The sequence below is a fragment of the Musa acuminata genome, chromosome BXJ1-1 (assembly GCF_036884655.1).
Source record: "Musa acuminata AAA Group cultivar baxijiao chromosome BXJ1-1, Cavendish_Baxijiao_AAA, whole genome shotgun sequence".
NCBI lineage: Eukaryota > Viridiplantae > Streptophyta > Magnoliopsida > Zingiberales > Musaceae > Musa > Musa acuminata.
In genome coordinates this window covers 13,645,735-13,669,498 of record NC_088327.1, presented here as the reverse complement: position 1 = coordinate 13,669,498, position 23,764 = coordinate 13,645,735, and the positions used below count along the sequence as shown (strand labels likewise).

General features: G+C 40.3%; 5 protein-coding genes across 7 annotated transcripts; 1 reads left to right on the top strand and 4 right to left on the bottom strand.

Moving 5' to 3' along the window:
* The first annotated feature begins 4,603 nt into the window (after positions 1-4,603).
* Positions 4,604-6,109, top strand: LOC135675113 (heavy metal-associated isoprenylated plant protein 35-like). Of its 2 annotated transcripts, none has more exons than XM_065185392.1 (3): positions 4,604-4,916; positions 5,019-5,094; positions 5,170-6,109. In XM_065185392.1, the coding sequence occupies exons 1-3, from the start codon at positions 4,884-4,886 to the stop codon at positions 5,940-5,942; spliced, it is 882 nt and encodes a 293-aa protein (XP_065041464.1). In that variant the 5' UTR covers positions 4,604-4,883; the 3' UTR covers positions 5,943-6,109. The 2 variants fall into 2 exon arrangements, with proteins under 2 accessions (XP_065041464.1, XP_065041460.1); XM_065185388.1 differs by having other exon boundaries at positions 4,700-4,922.
* Positions 6,110-8,852: 2,743 nt separating this feature from the next.
* Positions 8,853-13,172, bottom strand: LOC135675104 (peter Pan-like protein). Its single transcript, XM_065185379.1, has 7 exons — positions 12,922-13,172; positions 12,664-12,840; positions 11,753-11,983; positions 11,498-11,590; positions 11,219-11,406; positions 9,859-10,052; positions 8,853-9,201 (listed from the first exon to the last, which is right to left on the bottom strand). Exons 1-7 carry the CDS (start codon positions 12,937-12,939, stop codon positions 9,155-9,157), a joined length of 948 nt encoding a protein of 315 aa, XP_065041451.1. The 5' UTR covers positions 12,940-13,172; the 3' UTR covers positions 8,853-9,154.
* A 3,471-nt stretch (positions 13,173-16,643) lies between these two features.
* On the bottom strand, positions 16,644-18,914 carry LOC103996802 (heptahelical transmembrane protein ADIPOR2). Of its 2 annotated transcripts, none has more exons than XM_009417804.3 (4): positions 18,470-18,914; positions 18,244-18,354; positions 18,107-18,164; positions 16,644-17,638 (listed from the first exon to the last, which is right to left on the bottom strand). In XM_009417804.3, the coding sequence occupies exons 1-4, from the start codon at positions 18,703-18,705 to the stop codon at positions 16,946-16,948; spliced, it is 1,098 nt and encodes a 365-aa protein (XP_009416079.2). In that variant the 5' UTR covers positions 18,706-18,914; the 3' UTR covers positions 16,644-16,945. The 2 variants fall into 2 exon arrangements, with proteins under 2 accessions (XP_009416079.2, XP_009416097.2); XM_009417822.3 differs by having other exon boundaries at positions 18,256-18,354; positions 18,470-18,847.
* A 655-nt stretch (positions 18,915-19,569) lies between these two features.
* On the bottom strand, positions 19,570-20,323 carry LOC135675094 (uncharacterized). Its single transcript, XM_065185369.1, has one exon. The coding sequence runs from the start codon at positions 20,207-20,209 to the stop codon at positions 19,649-19,651; it is 561 nt and encodes a 186-aa protein (XP_065041441.1). The 5' UTR covers positions 20,210-20,323; the 3' UTR covers positions 19,570-19,648.
* A 566-nt stretch (positions 20,324-20,889) lies between these two features.
* Positions 20,890-23,545, bottom strand: LOC103996826 (exopolygalacturonase-like). The gene is made up of 4 exons (XM_065185346.1): positions 23,221-23,545; positions 21,952-23,123; positions 21,576-21,865; positions 20,890-21,497 (listed from the first exon to the last, which is right to left on the bottom strand). Exons 2-4 carry the CDS (start codon positions 22,099-22,101, stop codon positions 21,215-21,217), a joined length of 723 nt encoding a protein of 240 aa, XP_065041418.1. The 5' UTR covers positions 22,102-23,123; positions 23,221-23,545; the 3' UTR covers positions 20,890-21,214.
* Between the last annotated feature and the right edge of the window lie 219 nt (positions 23,546-23,764).

Below are 23,764 nucleotides of genomic sequence, written 5' to 3'. Positions count from 1 at the left end.
ATGTATTTGATGTTTAATTTAGTCCGAGGTCATTTTTGGATATGGGTTTTTCTCGAAAAAAGAGTCCCTTGGCATGACATCAGGGGTTGGCTTTTATACCTGGTCTATGGAGGGGATAGTTTACAATTGTCCTAATGTCCCCCTTTGATGTTTTGTTCATGTGGGTGATAAGAGGGAGACAAGTAGATGGTCTCTCTTGGATTGTTGTCCACGAGGGCGGATAGATTGAGGGTGATTGGGATTGTTTCCTTCCACGCCAACCTCTATGTGGTGATAGGTGTCGAACGATGATTAGTCGTTAATATATTTCTTATCATTTATCCATCTCTCTCGAAGGCATGCTTCGGGGCTTCAGTTAGAGGGGTTCGGAGTGCGGCGTTCAATTCACCTTACAAACTTATCGTTAACCTATTCCTCTATAGTGTGAAGGAGACACATGTAGGCATGGGTCGGTTTTCTCTTACTCATATATCTTGAGCACATTTTGTCCTACGCTTCTGCCATAGCGAATTTATCTTAGCATGGGTTGAGTTTCATGACCCACGCATTGGGCTTATCTGGCCTTACGCCTCCGTCGTAGTAGGTTTATATTGGCACAGGTTGAGTTTCCCAACTCACACGCCTTGGGCATATTTAGCCTTACGCTTCTGCCGTAGCGGATTTATCTTAGCGTGGGTTGAGTTTCCCGACTCACACTTCGAGCACATTGGATCATATGCCTCCGCTATAGCAGATTTATATTAGCACGGGTCGGATTTCTCGACTCAAGCACATTTCGCCCTGGGTCTTTATCATGGCGGATTTATTTTAGCGTGAGTCGAGTTTCCTAACTCACGCACCTCGAGCACATTTTTCCCTGAGCCTCCGCCGTAGCGAATTTATTTTAGCATGGGTCGAGTTTCCCGACTCACGTGCCGTAGGTACGTTTTGCCCTGCGCTTCCACCATAACGAATTTACCTTAGCGTGGGTCGAGTTTCTGACTCACACACCTCGGGCACATTTGGCCTATGCCTCCACCGTAGCTGATTTATTTTGGCTCAAGTCGAGTTTCCTGACTCATATGCCTTGGGCATATTTTGTTTTATGCCTTCGCTATAGTGGATTTATCTTAGTGCAGGTCGGGTTTCCTGACTCACATGTCTTGGGCACATTTCACCTTTTGCTTCTACTTAACAAATTTCTTTTTCTTTGTTTGCTATAACGGGGTTTGAGTCCTTCCTCTATCGTGAAGGATTTTGAGTCCTCCTATTGTGACGGGCTTTGAGTCCTTCCTTCGTCGTGCTGGGCTTCAAGTCCTCCCTCCATCGTAGTAGATTTCAGATTCTCTTCCTATCGTGACAAGCTTTGTCCACGAGTGCATTGATTAATGACTCCATCGACTCTAGATGTGGGAGGGGCTTGACAAAATTTCTAAGATCAATCTACAATGCCTCGAGCTGGGCCTTCTTCGATAAGGAGGCCACCATTAGATAGCATTGGCACAACTCCCTCTGGTTGCTTCTCAGCTTTCTGATGTCGGTCCTTATTAAGAATTTAATCATCACGTGGTAGGTCGATATCATTGCCCTCAACCTATTGATTGGGGGTCAGCCTATGATCGTGTTGTACGTCGAGGGGATGTCGACCATCATGAATTTGGTCATCATCGTTTTGGAGAAGGGCTCATCGCTAAGCATGACATGTTGACTCATAATCCCGAGAGGGGAGATGGAGTCGACAATGAACCATGTATCAATCATGACCCTCTTCACTCGGGCGTTAATCATCCTCACGGAGACCACCAAGGCATCGTTTATGATTTGGGTCAAGGTGCTTTGTCTCTTTTTCCTTGAAAGTTATTTTTGAGTCATCTTTGGACCTCGAGCACTTTTTGATGGTAGCCCAAGCATAGGCTTTATGACCTGAGGAGCTACCTCATCCTGAGATAGGTCCACCAATGATAACGTTGATCTGCCTCTCCACCGACCTTTGAGGTCAGGATGAAGGTTTTCGATGCCTCCAAACAAACCTCCTGAGGTGTCTCTGACAAATGAGTTCTTCGATTTGTTCCTTTAAATTATGATAGTCCTCCCTATTATGGCTATAATCGTGGTGGAAGCAGTAATACTTGGGTTTGTTCCTCTTCTCTAGTAGTGTCTTCATCAGTTAAGGGTCTTTCAAGAGCCTTTCTTCCTCATACCTCAGGCGAGGAAGCTTAGGTCAGTTATTTCTTCTTTGTCTCATGTTCTTCATTGGGTCGAACATTTTTTTTATCGTGTTACCTTGGGGTTACGAGTGACGATAGTAGCTCCTTTCTCGACCTTGTGTGCGTCTCCTTGTGCTTACTTGAGACCATTGACTACATAGCATTATATTGGTTGGTCTTGTGGAGCATCTCGAGCACCGTCACCGGTGGCCTCTCCACCAACGATAAAAAAAAGTGAGAGGGATTGAGCCCCATCATGAAGATCTAAATTACAAACGATGAATGAGTTTCTTGCATGCCTTGGATCTCGTTAGTAAATCGAACAACGAAATCAAAGAGTGTTTCTTCCTCCCTTTACTTGAGTTTGGGAAGCATTGTCACCAATGGCCTCGAGCGCACATTCCCAAGTAGTGCTCAAACTCCTTTGCGAGCTGAGCAAAGGAGCCGATCAAGAGCGACTTCAAATTGGTGTACCATTCTCGTGTCGGCCTCTTAACATTGTCAAGAAGGCACAATACATCAGGACATACGAGGTATCGTACAATGACATCTAGGCACGGAAGGCAGTAATGTGCTCTATGGGATATGTACTGCCATCAAAGGTCTCTAGCGATGGGAGGCGAAAGTTTGTCAGGATTGATCCATCAAATGTTGGAACTCTCATCGCATCTCTTCTAAGTGTTAGTCCATTTACCATAACTAGATCCTCAAGGAGTGATCCATCAAATCTGCTGACTGAGTCTCGGATTCAGGTAGAGCAGAGTGATGGTGCGATGGTGCATTGAATTCTATGATTAGAGAGTGGGGTGCTTCCTTGGCCGACAATTCCACGGGCCTTGGGCGATCCTAAGATGCTAGCACCATGTCGAGTGAGGGGACCCCAACGAGCATCGTTGCCAATGATAGTCGAGGTATTGATCATGGTTGAGATAGCGTTACTTGTTAGGTTAGCGGAGGCAAGAGCTAGGCAATAACTTGCATCATGCTTGTTAGCGTCTACACCTGATGAGTGAGGTCCAGGAATACCTCAAAGGGGATAAGTAGGTGGCTCGAGATCGTTCCACAGGGCGAGAGGCTTGCGTCATTGAACAAACACCAGTACCACATTAGTATTTACGCTAAAGTGGACATATCCACATATGGGAAGGATGACAATTGTCCTCCCTGAGTAAAAGTGCTATGGGTCGAAGGCAGGGCCTTATCATCGGAGCATTCATTGAGAGGGTTGATGGACGGGCATTCCTATGACATCAGGCTTTTCCTTTAGTGCAAAAATATTAGGGGAAACCATCGTCAACGTTTGAGTCAACCCGACGTGATCCAAACTCGAAGGTGTATGAGTGTCCGAAGTGGCTCTGAGGTGGGGGGGTCGAGCTCCCAAGGCACCATCTATACTAGGACCAATATCGGGAGAAGTTTCTCGACCCAATCCCTTCGATGTTTGAGTCACTTCGAGGTCTTTTTTAGGTATGGATTTTTCTTGAAAAAAGAGTCTCTCGACACGGTGTCAAGGGTTAGCTTTTATACTTAGTCCATGGAGTGGACAACCTATAATTACCCCAACGTTCCTTTTTGATATTTTATCCACGTGGATGATAGAAAAAAGATAAGCCTAAATAGCCTCCCTTGGACTATTGTCCATGGGGGCAGATAGGTAAAAGGTGATCGGAACCTTTTCCTCCGATACGACGACGATAGATATCGAATGATGATTGACCGTCAATATGTTTCCTATCAATAATTATCGGTTTGAGTCTCCATGGTTCATTCGCAGGTCACGATGATCATTACTTATCTGAGATTAATGATAGTTGCTCCATTTAAATCAAATCTAACAGTACTTTGTGGATGTTTAATATTTATGAGCTGTTGGAACTCCCGGATATTCTTGTACTCACTGATTTTAATATTCAATATGGTTTCCAAGTATATTACGACTCTGCAAAAAGAAATATGCATAATCACCAAAACAAAAGAAATCGTTTTGCACGAGTGGATCGTATTTGCTTTCGTACCAACTTCTCGGCGTCAACGAGTGCCGTTCCACCGAGAACCGATGGACAAATGATACACGACTCTCGTGCGATCGGCTCGAATGGACTTCGAACAGAGTGGCTCGCACGAATGATTACGCTTCCATCAACCTCTTTGTCTCCCTCTCCGCGTGTAAAATGAGGCAGGAAAAGATCTGATTGCGAAGCCAATGTTGATCGATCGATAGTTGACTCTTCACCGATGAGTGTCGCTGATACTGTTCGGCCGTCACGAGTTCTCCTGATACAATAATTGACTCGTTATTTTTGTTGATAATATGCAGCAAACTAATTCAAGCAAATTTCGATCGCATCAAAGAAGAGACACAATATTAAACTTAGTGGCGTCATGATCATCCTTCAAAACTATGAACACATGGGGGGCCTCAGCCACCAAATTGGTCAATCTTTCATCATGGCTTCGTCAGCCCAACCGGTGGAGGAGCTTTTAATCCAATTATAAAAGAGAACCAGTGGCTTTCTGTAATCTCCCAAAGCCAATCTCGCCTTCCCCCTTGCAATCCATCGCAAGACACTGAACCCACTTCTTATCCTTTTTGGTTGTTTCTCTCGACAGCCATCGCTTGTCTCTCTCGTGCTTCTTCTCTAACTCTGCAGATTCGTCCCGAGTTCATCATTCCCCTCTCTGCAGGCAAATTTCTCGATGACGTCAGAAGGAGAAGCCATCATAAACAAGGTTTCGGTCGGCTACTACACTCTCTTTTCCATCGTATCTTGTGGTCGACATTTAAAGGACTGTTTGCTTGAGCATGTAGAATCTAATATTTTGGTTCTGCAGGTTTCGGTGTTGAAGGTCTCGATCCACTGCGAAGGATGCAAGAAGAAGGTGTACAAAATCCTCAGCAAAATTAAAGGTAGAAAGAAGAAAGAGCTCAACCTTTTGTTCGATTTCTTCATCCTGTCGGTCTTTATATGAGCCTTCTTCGTAGGTGTTGATGAGGTCGAGATTGATGCCAGGCAGAACAAGGTGACCGTCAAGGCCCCTTTAGATCCCCAAGCTCTGATAGCTAAGCTGAAGAAGTCTGGGAAGCATGCCGAGCTCTGGCTCGACAAGAAACCGAGTCACCAGTTCTTTCACCACGGCAAAAACGATGTGAGTCTCAAGGACGAGAGCAAAGAGTCGTCTAAAAGCACCGCTCCCTCTCCCGCCGCAGCAAAGCGCGGGGATGCTGATAAACCTGTAGCCGACAACAGATCTGTCTCCGAGACCAAGGAAACCAAAGCTAAAACCGCAGATAACACGAGCAAAGAGGTCGCAAAAGCCGGTGAAAAAACCGCTGAGATCTCCAAACCACCTGCCGAAACGACCGTCGACAGTGCCGAGAAGGCTCCTGCGAGCAAAGAAGCTACTAATAATGGTGGCCACAGCGGCGGCGGCGGCGAGAAGAGGGCTGAGAAAGACAGCAACGTACGACTCGGCATCGACGATTCTGATGTCAGAGGTGAAAGCAACTCTCACCCGGCGTTTCCGCCGCAGCCGGCGTACATCATGAGCTACAACACGGCACAGCCAAGCATCAGCCAATCCTACTATGTTTCGCCAATGCAGCCAGCGTCGCAGGGTTACATGTATTCATATCCTCCCCCGCCGGAATACTTCTACAGCAATCTCGACGCTAACTCATCGGCTCCAGTGCAGCACCCAGACCCATACAACAGCATGTTCAGCGATGAGAACCCCAATTCTTGCAGTATTATGTGATGCCATGCGGTTCTCATCATGTAACCTCTGTCCGATCGAGAGCAATACTTTAGATTTGCTCTCAATATCTATGCTTCTAATCGGTTCTTTCTCTCGTGCCAAGTTTTCTGTTCCAATTGCCATCATTACCTAATGGAATCTGAGAGGACCGCATGTGGTTGCTTGCAGACCTGTGGGTGGAACCGCAAACCTTTTGAATGGCCTGCAACTCGTGCATTCTTTAGGCCATCATCGTGGATGGGTGACAGAAAGGTGAAGACAAAGCAGAGTAGGCATTGAATATTCCTCAATCATGCTTAGGTTGACAGCACTAAAAATGCATGATCAAAACCTAACAGGGGAGAAGATGACTTCTTCACATCTGCTGCCTATGCTGACTCTCTAACATCTCAGATCGTGGAGTCCAAACGTAGATATGGACATGCTGATGCCTATCCGCTAACCAACCTACGCTTGATCTCAGCAGTTCACTGAGAGTTCATTCACGGAAGGGCGAGGGCAAATGACCCCTCGTTATGGATAGGGGCATAGATTTGATGCATGGTGGTGTTGATCGTCGTCTTGATGATATGCCCCTCTGCTATTAAACTATCTGTAGAACGTCATCCAAACAACATAAGAGAATTCTGCTACGATCGTCTTCTTGGCGTGTCTGCTGATTCATTCTTCTTTTGCCGGCAGATTAAAATATAATTTGACTGAAGAAAATCTGTGTGATAGAGATTTCCGTAAGCACTTATAGGGTATAATGCCTTGGATTTTGATTACCAGCAGTTGGATGCTTCTCTGTGAACTGTATCATATAATATTCTTCTGGTTGAGATGTCAAACACAGTTTCTACGGAAGAAACAAAAGTATAAGACCGATGCAGAGCTGTTTCACGAGGAGAGGACAGAGCTTATGGTGTTTGTGTATCTCTTACGAGTCATACTAAATGCACCGACTAATGAATCATCCTAATCAACATGGCACAGTTCATCCAAACTTTAAAGTATTATTTATTATGTGGTTACATATAATAAATAATACTTCAAAGTTTTGGCATCTATTGTAGATGTCTTCCTAACATTATCATTAGTTAGGATTAGTACCTAATGAACTCTAATCATCTTTCCACGATGAGTGATAGAAAAATTGTTGCAATTGAATATCTTCGATTTAAATGAGACATTGTTTAAGCTAGATGGAAACTAATGGTATCAAAATCGAATGCAGATTAGCCAGAAGACTAGTGTGAAGAATGAGAGTTGTGCCTATTAATGTACTATGAGAATCACAGGAGTATGAAGATGATTGATGATGAAAGCCTTAAGTTGAGTCGAGTAATATCTATCAATGCCTCGATTGATTGATGATAGTGGTTTAGATTCTCTTCCCAAAAATTAAAGGGTTTGAAACCACATTTTATACGTTTTCGAAGACATCAACTAATTTAGTTGGTAAAGACTTTTAACAGTTTATCGTAAGTAAATAAACTCGAATCCTATTTTTAAGAAAAATATATAAAAGTAAAATATCAATTCAAAGAAAAATGACATGTTTATCGTAAGATACTGAGTTCAAATCTCATCATCATCATCGTCACTTGCCAAAAAATAAAATAAAAAAATATCAAGATAAAATATCAATTCAAAGGGAAATGACTTGTTTCATCAGTGAAAGGGCACGATACGTATCAGCTCAGGTATCAATGAAAGACCATACACAGCCAGCCACTTAACTCTTCTGTTCATGAGGGGTTAAAAAGAGTTCGTACATAAACATCACATAAATAAATCCTATATTAATGTTTTAAACCTCATGTCGGTCTAATCTTTTATCTGCATGCCATAAATAAATCCTATATTAATGTTTGGATCCGCATGTCAGTCGCCGCAATATTAATTGTCTATCACCCTCAACGTTATAGTTACCCTATTGACTTGTCTACTAGTAGACCAAAAAAAAAAAAGGAATGATGAGTTCTTAAGATCACTGCCACCAATCATCACATTAGATCGCTGCTAACAATCCAAGCCAAACCTATAATTTATTCCCTGCAGTTCATGGGCACGTTTATTTGGACTCAAATATGAGAGATAAAGGCTAAAGCTTACTCAAATTGACCTTAATTAAAATAGTAAATTATTTTAATTATATATATACTTTTTTAAACAAAGTCATATTTTTTTGAATGGGTGATCTGATTAATTCATAAATTGATTTAATTAAAAATAATAATCAAACTCAAAATCAAAACCATCAAAGGGTAATATGATAATTTGGTACCTATCTAGTATATCTTCCCGTCAATAACAAAGATAAAAAAGAAAAAAAAAGGGGTCACAGACGAAGGAACTCCTTGTGACCCCACAGGTATAGATTATCTTTTATAATTAATCATCTTTAACATCTCGATCTTTAGACTTAAAAAAAATTATATTAACATCGTTATAAAAATAAAATATTTAACCTCATTTCTATTTATACTAAAAAAATAATTTTATCAAAGTATATTTACTATGAAAACTTCGTTTTCCTACCGGACAGCCTACCTAATGGCGTAGCGCACGCACAGTTGGGAGCTCTCAACTGGCCATAATATTCCAAAGTAATTCATCTTTTTTATTCGACGGAAAAATTATTTTATCCCACTTGTCCGACGAAAGCTTTCACAAATTCATTCATTTTAATTAAGGAAATGAGAATAGTAAAATTATCTTGATAAAATCGACAACTAAAAAAAAAATTAAATTAAATATTTAACTTCTATAACTATAAAGATACTAATATAATTTTTTAAGTTTAAAAATCAAAATACTAAAAATGACTAACTACAAAAGATAATCTTAATCGTCACGAACACCCCCACCATCATCACCGAGATTAACATTGCATCACAGGGAGATAATTATAATGGACACAGAGGATGAAATAAAATAATACAAAATCCATCGAAAATATCAATGATTTTGGTATCCGTTCTTCTAAATTTAAGTTTAGCATCGATACTGCAGTTGCAGCTCATTGTCATCCACCAACTTCACCTCATGTAATTAACCAAAAAAAAAGACCACCACCACGTCCAAATTGCCATCTTTGACAATACAGAAACACACAAAATTTTAGAAACAAATATCACATTCAAAGAAAAGGATAAATTAGATGCTGAATGTTTCCAACATGTTTTGGCTTCTGATCCAGGATCACGTAGGTGTGGCAAGTTAAGAAACTAGTCTTCATGATCTTCTTCTTCATGTGCATCATCAGGTTTTTTTCCTTGAAAAGAAAATTTAAGAAAAAACAAAAGTTCATTAGACAACAATGACACATCCAATTTGATTAAATAATACAATGTACAATAAAGTTATTCTAAATACAGCTGTTACATATGACAAAGTTCGACATAGCACTTAAATACATAATTATAGATCATAACAAGTCACAATGAACTAGCACAACCTATTCATAATGAGACTTTATAGCAACATAGTAAGTAAACTAAGGTAGAGATTATTCATAATTTTTTTTTTAAATGGATGATCTTTAATTTCCATGATTTTTTTTAAAAAAGTAAGTACATAAAGAAAGTATACATGATCTTTCTAGCAACATAATTAGTATACAAAAAAAGTACTCCGCATCCTAATAAATACATGATCTTTTAAAAATCATTAAAATGGATGCTTTGAGTAAAGTAAACTACCTATCCAAGTATCACACTAATAAAAAATAGTTCAGTCAAGCATAACCAAAAAGAAGCATACTAGCTAAGAGAGAACTATTCACTGCATCAAGAATCAACATATCAATGTTGATTAGAAGACAATTAATAATGGAAAAGAAATGGCAGCTGCATATCAGGATGTAGAATAGGAAGCAGTGTATGGTTTGGATATCACAGAGAACTATCAAGAGACAACTAAACAAACTTACCAAACTCACTGAATATAACAGCTCCAGAGCATAATCCTTCCTCAATTTTGACCAAACGAAGTGTCATCCTGGGTCCAATTTCCTGAAGTCTAACAGCACTTTTTGTAGATGCACGGTTTACTCTACCAAGATCACTCACCAAACTTACAGTTGCTGATTCCTCATCAGCTTCACTTTCTGAGCCATAGCCAGCCCTACAGGATGATGCAGCACAAGCAATTTGCTTGGATCAGCAAATAAACAATGACAATAAAATATATGTATGTATATGTGTGTATGTGAGTGTAAGAAAAGTTTGATGGTGTTTAGCTGTGAATTAGACAGCATTGAATATGTATTATTTGTAGCACGTTCTTTAATTAAAATGCATTCAATGACCCACGGTACTATGTGCTAATGCACATAGCATCTATGCACAAAGATTGGCCTTTATGGACATTTTTCCATATATTGTGAAGAATAACAGAGTACATAAGCAACAAATCTCTCTAATCTTAATTGACACAATGAAGATGTGTTCATCACCGGCTGGAAATGACTTTCTCTATTTCAAAAGACTAGAAGGGCCACTGGAAACTCTCTTCACAAAGAAAAGCAACATGCTGTAAACAATCACTCTAAATGAAATGCCAAATTTATACTCAAATCTAAAAGGCTTGTGGAAAAAAAACTAAAAGGCTTTAATTTGTAGAGGCAGGAACAAATCCTCAGTTCACATGCTAGGTCACTAGCAATTTAAGACAAAGAAGAGATTGCAAGTGGTGATAAACCACAATTTCATATGGGACTATTTTAATTTAAATTTATCTTAAATAAATTTCATTAGTTTAGGTTGCCTTCGAATATCAAAAGTTGTCACATGGTAACTTCTACTATGTTTCTGTTTTATTTTTGGGGATTGCTCAAGGAGAAATGATTGATTTGACATCTAATCCACAGTTACCTAGACCGCACTACCCTAGTCTCTAGAAATGGTAGGGAATTCTATCTAGATTAACAATCTCTTCGTCCTAGATAGCTATGATAACACGATTCTGGTTTCATATCCCGATTCACAAGACTTTTCATCGTAGATCACTATGATATGTGATCTAGGTAACAAAAATAGAAAATATAATCTCAAAGAAAACCGATAATTGTGCTTTTGCATAACTTATCGCTGTGTTAGAAAATAATAGACCACACAACATTAAATGAAGTTCATGAGCATGTACATGGTGCATTTTTTATCTATTGAATTATCTAGCTTACATCCTAATCATAGAAATAATCATCTTAAAATTAAATGTGGCTGTTCATTTCTCCAGATAATTGATGTAAAAAATGATCATTTATTGATAAATGATGAATTAAATCTTACTTGGTCACAAAGTCACTAACATCCTGCAGATTCCTCAAATCTGGCACCTCATGCTTCTGAACAAATTTTCTAATCCTCTGAGAGACACCAATGGGTTGTAAGCGAATGGAGTAATGCCGAAAATCAATCAGCTTGGTTTCATTGTTGTAATTTAACAAAACAATCCTTCGGCATGAAGAAAGTTTAACCTGCAATAAAAGATAAAACAGGAAGTATTTTAATGCATGTTGAATATTAAAAAGAGAAAGACACCTACAATTTAATTGTCTCAATACTTACAGTATTTATATCAATGGCTGGAAAAATGTTCTGAAACATGATTGTTGTAAGCTTCAGGTGCTGACCTCCACTCCCAAAACCAGAAAGAACAATCTGTATCAAGGGTGAATGGCACAAAAAGGTATACTATATCAAAGGCTAAATATAACACATAAAAATGGAAAACATGTGAAAGCAAATATAATGAAACAATACAATTGTAACATACAATAAGATAACAGATATAATGCTGCTATACAACAACAAGAAACTTACCAAGGGTGAATTACTAAATAGTTCTTTAGGACAACTTGGACGAGCCTGGGATCGAGCAATATCAGCAGCTAATGCATACTCCTGTATTTCAAAGGTAATTGTTGGACCTTGTGGTGTCCTCGCAACACGCAAATGGGGAACGCTCTTCGGATTTGATATCATGAGAAAATGAGTGACACCCATAGGCCCAGCAACATTCAAGAAGTCTTTGAGTTTATTCCTTTTCTTCTCCTGTCACTCAAAAAATAATCTTTTAATCTACTGAAAGAAGTTGAAAATTCAAATTACATCAAAGTCGGGTCACAATAAAGTACAAAACAGAGCCTTATATTCCTTAGTAATTTTCAGAAGACCTGAAAGTCCCTTGCTACAATCCTTAAGGTGCATCTTCTTGCTCCTTGTACAAATTTACCAAAAAGAAACACTATGCAGACACACTGACATGCATACATTTGAAATTCAAGTCAGACCTCCAAATATTGAGCAGTTCCTTCAGTTATCTTAGAAAAATTCCAAATTGAATATTCTTTAGCTAGCGTTGCATAGATTCGAGTCAACAATGATGCAACAAATCACAATAAAACACAAGGCAAACTAATTCCACCGAGTACTGACTGGTTAGTCTATGTACACGTTTTATTATTGCAGCATCTAAAATAATATCCTGTAATATTTATTACCTGATCCTAGCTCAGTAATAATAATGAGAAAAACAAGTACGAACGAAAAATTGACGCTCTATTAGACATATAGTGTTCAATACTCATCGCTTGGATTCCTCTCGTAAAATTTGCCATAATAATTTTCTCTAATCTAAATCATCATGATCTTATATTTTTGTTATTTAATCTTTTTGACATAAAAAAACCATATAAAACCAACTTCCGGACTAAGGGGATGAATCCAATAACCTTTAGTTTTAAAGCGGTATGCGGGAGCATAAGCTTCCGGAGATCCAATTCCAAATCCCTAAGAGGACCCGGTAGTTTCCCCCTCGAGAAAACGAAACTTTTCGGGATCTTTTGGCCGGTAATATGATCCACGCTCGGCTGATTCTTCACCGGTCTCGCAAGTGCCTTCTTGTTCTTCTGCAACAAATCAAATAAAATCCAAAATTCGCAAAAGAAAAACAAATAGAACACAGATGAGATAGGCGATCAATTACTCACGTTCTTAAATCGGGCCATTCCTTCAGTAGTGCTCAGAACGGAGACGGTGAAAAAGGCTGATGGTGGCGTGGGGCTCGAATAAAAAAGGAAGGGGTGCTAGTGGCGTCTGCCGGGAAGAGGAGGAGGAGGGAGTGGCAGAGGGGGCGGAGGAAAAGAGGAGGCGGAGGAGAGGGAGAGGGCAGGGGAGGGGACGGGGGAGGTGAAAGGGAAGAGTAAACAGTGAGGAGGAGGCAAGGAGAGGGTAGAAGACGCGGAAAGGGAGCTTAAAAGATGCCCTAAGGGTTTCATTGAGGGCTATTTATTAACGAAAAGCGAAAAAGGCTTCTAATGTTTTTTTTTTTTTTGGATAGTGTCTCGTTTTTTTTTTTTACATAAGAGATTTTTTTTTATTTGGATGAAAATATCTTTAACAAGAAAAAATAATTTTAAAAATTTTAAAAATATATCTCTAAAATCCTTCAAAAATAAAAAATATAAATGAATATCGTAATCATATATTAATATGCATATATAAATTTAAAATATTTTAGAGAAGAAAACAGAGAAAGAGATTAATACAAAGATGACGGAAGAGTTAGGGATTTGACACATTCGTTAACTCGAAGTGGTTCAAAAATTTTATTAAGATAAAATTAGTATTTATAAAAAAGATTATTATGAGCCTTATTCGATAAATTATTTAATTTTTCCCAACACTAATTTATCCTAAACTAGTTCTAAAATTTCTAATTCCTAATTGGATCTCTTAATTGTCTTAATTTAGTTCTAAAATACCCAATCGTCCTTTTTATTTTTTATTTTGTATCATTGGGTTAGATGATTGGAAATACTAATTAAGGTCACATCAATAGTAGAACTAAATTGACTATAATAATTACGAGTGTCGTGTTTTATCTGATCGTGAGATCGATTGCTATAAGAATTTAAATGCTAAATTTATAGTTGGAGGATTAGTCTAACATGAAAGGTAGTTTGATGATAGACTCAAATTTCACTTGTAGTTTTAAAGATATTCAAATAATTTGGCATATCACTGTTGATATAACAACCTTTAGTTTTAAGTCTAATATATCATATTTTTTATATTTAATTTTTCATTGAACATTCTAATATCACTATAAATACTTTTAATATCAATAAGGTTAAGACGTGCTAGAAGATTAGTGGGTCTTATGCAATTGAAAATGATAAACTATTAGAAGATATAAAATCACTTAGGTTCATTTAAATGAATGAAAATAATATGTTGCTGATTATCAATTAGAATTTTAATTATATCTTTGTTGAGATCTCCTGCTGATTAGTATATCGTTGAATAATTGATAAATCTCATGTTCGAATTCATATGATAGTATTTTATATGCTTATTAATATAATGAATGTACTATTTCAGTATATTTTATTCCTACAAATATATTTTTTAATTGTTTTACTGTAGCAATGATAGCTATGACATATCCATTACTTTATGATCCTTAACCCTTATTATTATTATTATTATTATTTTATGATTAGAACTTCAATGTAATAGTTTTCTCAATTTCTATATTTAAATAAATAATTCCAATTTAGCGTGGCTACATAAAATCTGAGAACTCACCTCAAATTCATAAGAATTGAAGTATCCCTTATGATTTAACATGTCATCATCCTCATTAAATGAAATTAATCTAAAATCCACTCATAAGCGTTCTACCAAAAAAAAAAAAAAGACTCGAAATAGGAGAATTTTGGATGCCTAATGACAGACAGAGAATATCTAAAGGAGAATAAATAAAGATATAAATATTTTTTTTCCAGAGAAGTTAAGAGAATACATAGACATATTATATATATTCCTTAACCGGGATAGATCAAGGACCGAATTGGTGAACATATATTGACACAGAACAACAAAACAAGAAAAATAACCACATTGAACATGACATGATAATAACCAAAGAGTCCATCAACAAGTCTACAAAATAATAAAAAAAATGACATCTACAAAGGTGAAATAATCAATTATTAAATATGAAGCTTACTAAAAATAATTCCAAGAGAATCGAGCAGCGATACACAATCAGATGGCTGGAATATTTCGGTATGACACGAAAGTTTGGAATCATAACCTCATTATTTACAAGAAGTATCTTTGATATTTAGCATACAACAACTTCAATTTGTACTTTGTAGAAACTCTTAACAATAGTCTATTTCATAACCTAATAATCAACAAACTTATTCAGCACTAATCACTCGAATCCAAGTGACATTTTAAAAAAAATTCTGGAAACACATATTCCATCAACCAATCAAAGAAATCGATTCATATGACAAAGCACAACTACGATTATCGGCAGAAGATTCTAACACATGCTAGTATCTGTGTTGATATATAGTCAACAATAAGAACAAGATATTTCAGGTCTTGACAAATTATCAGCACTTAAAAGGAGAAATTGGTCACACAGTAGAAGTCCACTTCACAATATTAATGCACCATCCACAACAGATAAATTATCAGCACTTAAAAGCCAAAAATTACTTCCTCGCGTATACCAAACAGACAAGTGAATCAATCAAAAATATTGAACCCAGTCCCACAAATTAAAGGCACCTACATATCCCAGTTTATACCCCCCAAGATGAACTTCCAATAGGTTAAGGATACATCTTAATATTATGAACAGTGTAACCTAGAATATGAACTCCTCTAATCACATAAATATGATCAGCCAGTTTCTGAAGGACTTTATCAATGACAATCTTCAATCGTGCAGCTGAAGTTAGCAGCCATGAATACTGAAGTCAATTAACACAACCAGTCAGTTGCTCAAGACAATCAATCACCCATAACTCTGGTGACACAAACCAAACAATATTACATGCAGGGAGAAGTCTCTACCTTCCAAGTGATTAGAATGAGTAATGAATAAATGATGAGCGCATATAATCACCACAAAGTGGAAATTTAGTTGATTTGAAAATTGTTATAGACTGTTGAAGCAATAAAGCATGATACAGCTAGAAAACAGTAAAGATCAAGAGTCAAATCATATAGATGCTATAACCTGATCAAAACTATAGAAAAAGGAACTACGACTTAAATGTGGGTCTAGACATGTATCTCAGAGTCATTTATCATGGCTACAAGGAAAGAAAAAGGGAAAGCAGATTCAAAAGTTCTTTATCCAGAAAATTCTTATAATCTGAAGAAGGCATTGCATGGACATGAAATTATCCTCTTAAAAAATGCTAGTTCCACCCATCCATTTTCTTCCTGATCAAGGTTTAATGCTTTTACAAAATCTTAACACATAAAAGTTTACTCTTCATTTATCTCATGACAACAAATAATTACAACTTATAAGGTGCTATAATCATCCAAGCAGAAATATTATCAACTAGCCACCACAATAATATAGACATCTGATGTTATTCAGCTGATTAACATGATACATTATTTTTGTTCTTAGATTTGAATGTTTATATATTTTTATTCTTAGGCTTGAATATTCTTAGCAAACATGCAGATAAAATAATAACTATCTTTCCCTGCTATTCATAGAACATGAACCCAATGAGCTACCTGTAAATTTTAAGCAAAATATTTGCTAGTTGCTAAGTGCCCCATTGCAAAGCCATTATTTATAGGAGGGTAGTCAAAGTCGTTTACATATAATGTTGAAAATTTTGGAAGCAATACCCATGATGGTCACTGCCAGCATCAAAGTCTCTGGTTGCTACCTCAAGGAAAAATTCCCATAAATGAATATTGAGCACAACGTCTACTAAAAATACTCTGACAATATACCAAGTACATCGTGAAAAATGCAACAGAAACAGCATCATCAGCTGGCAAATCTTCCTCAATTCTTGCTTCAATGAAACATTCTGTCAATTCCTTATCAAATGTTTTTCATGCATTTTTCATTATAATCTCCATCCCTCTCTGGCCTCATCATCAAATCAGTCTTTCCATGTAACACACCATCACAAGGAAAACCATGAATCACAGAAGGCACTGCCATGGAACACACCATCACAAGGAAACCCTTGAATCATAGAACACACTGCATGATGTCATTGCTCTGTCCAGCCAATTGAGAAGCACAGTTGTGGCAACATAGTGCGTAAGCGCCCCAACAAGCACAAGAACATGGAATATCTGATGGCTATGTCCGATGAGATCAAACTCCCCTGGTCGCCACTTCTCAGGAATCCTGCTAACATACACGCCTGCTCCTGAGGCATATGCTATGGCCATTGCTACCTCCAATCCCAACACCAAATGGGCTTCAGGATGCTCCCAGTTTAACCACATTGCATGGACGGCTGGTACAACCCCAAAGAAGCCCATGGCGAGGAAGAGCATGGCACGAAAGGAGCGATAGCGTGAGGAGGAGAGGGCAGGCGCAAGAAGAGTGAGGATTGTGAGGAGGCCAAGCATGGCAATGGCGGAAAGGTAGGTGAGGCGGGCAATAGGATGGCAGAGAAAGGAATAGTAGATGGGAGGAACAAAGGATGAGACAATCATGAGGGAGATGCCCACATAGTCAAGCCTCCAAAAGAAGAGGTTGAGGTTGTGAGAGTGGCAAGCAAGGAGGTGGGAAATGGCACTGACGACAAGGCAGCCCATGCATCCGAGTAAAAATACTAGTCTTGGCCATCTCGGTATGGCTTGATCAACTGAGAAGGTTGTTCCCAGCCATGATGATTGCAGAGCTGAAGACTCCTAGTGAAAACAGAGGCATCAGAACAAGTATTACATGATTGTTACTACAGAGATCAAAGCCTAATGCGAACCAGAAGGTCTTGAATTTGATAATGATGATTCACAATGCTCGATTGGACATTAAGCTTTGACAAAAGTTAGTGTGATCCAGAAGATTCCTGGTTATTTGTATGTGATTAAGCAAAGGAGATGATTCCTGGTTTTTTTTTTTTTTTTGGCAACATATTGTGTTAATTTCCACCAGCTAGAAGTATCATCCTAACCGAGCAAAGGAGTACTACAAAGCAAAAAATGAATGGAGATAGTTAACTGCAGAAAGAAAAGGAACCCAGCTGATAAAGAGCTCATGTGAAATAGTGAGTTCTTCGAATGAGTTATCTAAAACTTGGAAAACAATGCAAGCAAGCAAGAAGCATACATAACTGATGATCATGAAATGTTTTCCATATACGTGTATATACTACTTACCAGCAAAGCATTCCCTGACCAACTGTTCTCTGTGGCATTCGAAGATCTAACCATCGAACTGGAAGCAAATAGATTAAGAAAAAAGAAACAATAAAGCAACCATTGATTTAAAACATAATAATATATTGAGAAATTACAGAAATGCCGACGCTGAGAGCCCGGGGACGACCGCGCCAGTGACCTCATCGATCACCGCCATCGACTCCGCCACCATCAAAACCAAGAAGAGGAAGAATCCTCCCAAATGCCTAACACAGGAAGGAAGACAACAACAACGAATCATCAAATGTATGATCCCCATCCGACGTCCCCAATCAAAGCTCGAAATTCATTCACCGGACGGGTATGGGTGTTCATACTTACGTCCACACGTTGAGCGTCTCGTTGTGCCAAGCGAAGGCGCTAAGGAGGGCGTCGCGAATCGGCCACTCCGAGCGGTAGTGGTCCAGTATGAACTCGTTGTCCTTGAGGTACTCCGGCAGCTCCTCGTACCGCAACAGCCGGAGACGACGGCCGGGCCTCTTCCCCTGCGCCGCCGGCGAATCTCCGGCTCTCCTAACCGTCCATCGCCGTCCCCGGTTCAACGCCGACGCCTCCATCTCCTCCCCCTTCGACCGACCAAGATCCCTAGAACCGATCGGTTCGTTTTCCCCCTCCCTCTCTCTATGCTCCTTGTGGAAGCACACCGGGAATTTGAGATGTGCTTTGGGAAAGTGCGATGTGTTCGAGGAAGCGATTGCGTACTACTTTGTCCATGCGGGGTGCGTCTGCAGTGTCGTCCAATACTAATGACGGTAAGCCAGTGGATAACTTGAAACGGTAGGAAACATCTTTTTTGTTTCATGGAAATATAGATGACGTCTCTAGACACGTGGCGGTCACAGTGGTGGATTGGAGGGGGCGACTTGGAATACATGGTCCAAAGAGATGACGTGCCTGTTCCGCGCTCCTTTATGTTCCCAACTGTCAATTGTCAACACTGTCTATCGTGTGGCACGACTTTTGATGAATTGATATCGTTATAGAAATTTATAAAAATTAAGATACTATGTAAAAATTTCTCAAATATAGAAACAAAAATTTTATACTTTCACTTTTGTATTATTGAAAATAAGAAAAAATTAATGATTAGGGTCACGTGACATTGGTACGTTTTAACTTGTAAAGCTACTGCCAAACCATGAGTACATATTAGCACCGGACCTTTGGCTCGGACGTAAAAATGACAACCTACTGATTTTGAAATCTCACCAACCCTTTAGATATTTTAAATTTGACTCCGATGTCTTTTTGTTTTTTTTTTCTTCCCCGTATTTAAATTTGATTCGATATTTTTTTAAAATTTACATACTTCGAAAGGATAAAATCATACGAGTATATCTATCATCCAAAATGGATAATTTCTTAGGAATCTACACCATTAGACTTTATCTCTGTTAGCAATGTGTATTGAACAGAAAACATATGAACAGAAAATCTATATATATATATATATATATATATATATATATATATATATAAAGAAAACATATGAACAGAAAATCAATTTACGCCTCTCTCGAGCATCTCATTGTACCGAAGCAATGAGATCTGGCGCTGCATCTTCATCTGTTGGTAAAACTTTGCTATGAACTGTTCCGCCTTTCTGTCGATCTCATCTTCTTCCTCCATCTCCGCATGATCCTCGCATTCCAGTACCGCATTGTCGTCGTCGTCATCATCCTCGCAGCCGATCTCGCTCGCCGCTTTCGTCTCATGCTTATCCGGTAAGTAACTTTTCCTGTCAAGCTTGGCGAAGATGAGATCGTCGTCGTCCGTATCCAAGTCCGCGGCAGGAGTGATGCAGGGGATGCGGAGAAGCCGCATGGAAGGCGTCTTGAAGTGGAAAGCTGGTGTCTCCTCGACGGAGAACTCACGCTCTCCGAAGTGGAGCCTGTCGGAGCGGCGGCCACCGAGTTTAAGACTCTTGAGGTAGCCGGGGACGACGCGGAGGCCAAGGAATATGCCACGCTTGAACACGCCGCCCTTGCGCACCCACAGAAGAGCCACGCGCAACTGCCTCCATGCGCGGCCGGGCAACGCCGCCACTTTCTTCTTAGCCATGGCCTTACAATAGTTTCCGTAGTAGGTGTACTTGAGGAGAAGAAGAAGAAGAGAAGAGCGACGGAAGAGAGTTGAAGGTAGAGATGATTGAGTTTCTTTCCGTCGAAGAGTAGGATGGTGGGCGGTGGTGCTTTATAGGGAGGTCGATCTATGTGGACGCCGTTGCTTTAGAATTCTAGAAGTGAGAGAAATGGAGTGGGATGCTTCCTTTATTACATCATACACGGTTTGATTTGTTGTCATTGCGGTAGAAGTTGTCGTAATAATCGGACAAATATAATGTAATATGTAATCATTATTGTGCTACGAAAGTGCCTGGTTGGACCCAAAACCGCGTTGGAATTACTTGGAAGTATACTATGAGTTTTGGGACCCACGATCTGTGAGTTGCGATACAATTTCACCTGACATAAGCCCCACCTTCATTGGATTCTCGACTGCCCCCAAATGCGTCCTCTTATTATTTTGTGGAATATATATATATATATATAAAGAAAAGTTGGAGCAAATCCGAGGGTCGATGTGGCAGTACCATCATCCAGAGGGAATGAGAATCTCCAGACGTGGCACTATCATAGTCATATTGTTTACATGATATTATTATATTCTGTCATGCAACTACTGGTACCGACCCCAAGACAGGGAACAGAGCTACACATCCAATGGAGGGAGGGCGATGGGTCAGCTACTGTTCGCATATAAGGAGATCAAATTGCGTGGTTACAAGCCTCTCAAAAGGCCGCCTTAATAAAGACATGATTCGGGGTTCTGAAGCCCCACGGCCACCCCCTTCACATTGGAGCAAGAGGAGGTTATGTTAGAAGTGGCTGTGTTGTTCTCCATGATGAGGCTGATGTCCTGGAGGTGCACGTTCTCGCAAGCCATGGTTTCGCTGCACATCAGTTTGACCGCTACGGGATCGTTCGAGGTCCCTTGAATTCTCCTGAACGTCACGTTCTGGATCTTCACCCGAGACGGCTGCATCGCCCGGAGCAGGACCACTCTTCAACGTTCGTGCGCAAACACAGAACAGCAGGTCGGGAAGAACGGGTTGGGACTTACCGAAACGACGCAGTCATGGTCGGGGCAGTAGTGTTGATCGATGATGATGGGGTTGGAGACGTTGTGCATGATGATATCCTCGAACGTGAAGTTTGAAGCCTGGCTCGGCGGCGATCCCGGCCACGTCTTGATCCGAACTCCGTTGGTCGTCCCCGACACCGTGCAATTCCGGACGCTCACCCCGGACACGTCCTCCTCGTTCATGTACTTGCCCAGACTCCCCACGCTGCACGACAGCACCGGTCACTGCCGTTGGGACTTGCCGCTGGGGCGGCGGCGAAAGGTGTTTGACGAATTGCCTTACCTGATGCCATGGCCGGGGCCGCAAGTGACATCCGATATCTGCAGATTGTTCACGCCTTGGCCTATGGAGATACAGTCGTCGCCAGTGCCGATGTTGAGGCTGGTGAGCATGACGTTGTCGGATCTGCTGATGTGGATGCCGTCGGTGTTGGGGCTGTCGGCGGGCGCCGATATCCGGAGGCGACTGATGGTGACGGACGAGCTCTGCTGCAGGCCGATGTGGAAGCCCTTGCTATTCATGAAAGTAAGGTTAGAGATCGTTGCGTTGCTCACCCTCAACAACCTCATGGACTGCACGCAGGTGAAAGGGATTGCTTCAGCGTGCGATCCAAGATTCATAGCAACATGAGAACGCACGCTCGTGAGACTCGACATACGATAGGAAGGCTTTTGCAGCTTCTTTTGGGAGGGCAGTTGGTCTTATTCCAAGACGCAGCTCCCTGGCCATCCAGGGTTCCGCCGCCACCGATCTCCAACCCATTGAGATGCTTGAACTCGAACCACCCGGGATTGTAGTAGTCGTTCATGCTGGGAACAGCCTTCACCGTCCCAAGAATTTGAACCTTGGGTGTGACTCTGCATGGGCCTTCGAAGGTCGCCGGACCGGCCAAGAAGGTCCTCTTCGGGATCACAAAGATGGCCGGTGCGCGATGTTCGCATGCCGAGTCCCAAGCATCGACCAAGGCCTGCAGTGTACGAGGAGAATGTCTGTCCACACCAACGTCGAACGAAATGTTACACCGCAACCCAAACAAAAGCTACCTGACCGTCATCGGTTTCACCATCACCCATTGCCTCGAAATCCATGGGGTCGAAAATTTCCTGCTCTAAACTGGGATTCGCCATGCAGAGGACGAGAACAGTGAAGCAAAACAAGTCTAAGACCATCTTTGAAGCCATGGCTGGCTGGGTATCATGCCCTTGATTCAAGCCCTTCCTTTTATTCCAACTTGATCTCCTCAAGCGAGGAGAAGAACAAAGAAAAATGATACGAAAATAGTGATTTTGGCCTGCTTATATAACTCGAGTAAATGCTTTTTCTTGTAATAGTGAGTCATCATAGGGTTTTCCATCTATTTTAGCCTCAAACAGTCAAATCTTTAGTGAAAGCTCATTTCACGGCCTCACGTATAAAGGTTATTGCAAATATAGTTCTCTTCTTTCCACCGACCATTTCCAATATGAATCTTATCTTTTACTTGGTCAATCAAAATCGTTTACCCTTCATCAGATGACCTGTAGTCATGCATAAGGTCCAAACACCATGCAAGCTAAGCTTACTTCTCGACAAACATGCACTTCCTGCTCTCCAAAGTGCACAATAAGAAAAGAAAAACTATTAAATAAGATTAATTATAAGCATTTACCAGAAGCTAAAATGGCCTTTACATATCATAAAAGTAGTATTTATTTATTACACTTCATTTGAGCATTCTCTGAAGAGAGGTACACTGCTTTTAGCACACCACACATGCTGATCACTTCCTCGCTGAAGCTACCTACCTATACTGGAGCTCCTCCATCTTTCTTAGGTACGTACCGTAAGTATCTTATACAGTAGAGAGACAGGAACTACATTAGGGAGACGTAGGACCTATGGCAGAAAGGACGAGCTCAGATACACCGAACGTTCAGTTAAAACCTACCATGGTTTCGCCAGGGAACCCTGCGGGTGACAATTAGAACTCCATCAAATTCCTTAGGATCTCTGACGCTGTGCAGCACGTTCTTTGGGGGAGCGTAGTTGTAGTACTGGTGTGTGTTGCTACGCGGTGGTGGTGGTGGTGGTCCTCTCCTGCGCAGGTACTCCTCGAGCAAGCCGAATGCTTCTCTTCCCACCTTGTTGAGGTCAGTCTGATGAGCCATGATGAGGGAGTGTCAGGTTAATGTGTTGGGTCGCTGAGGAGCCTTCATGGTGGCACCCTGCCTTTATATAGAGGATGATGCCTTGTTTGGCCATAGTTCCTGATATATTTTGAGGGCTGGTGGATGAGTGGGAACATGGACAACACATACTGGAATCTAATACTCCTTCTCAACCTCCGAAAAGATGATGAGACAAGTGACATTTCCTTGGGTAAGAAGGAACAAGGGAAGATGATGAAGCTTGTTTGGGATCATGAATGTTTGTTGTGACAAGTAGGTCGGAGGGGGTAGGCAATACGCATAAAGTGTAATGGGTAGGAAAGC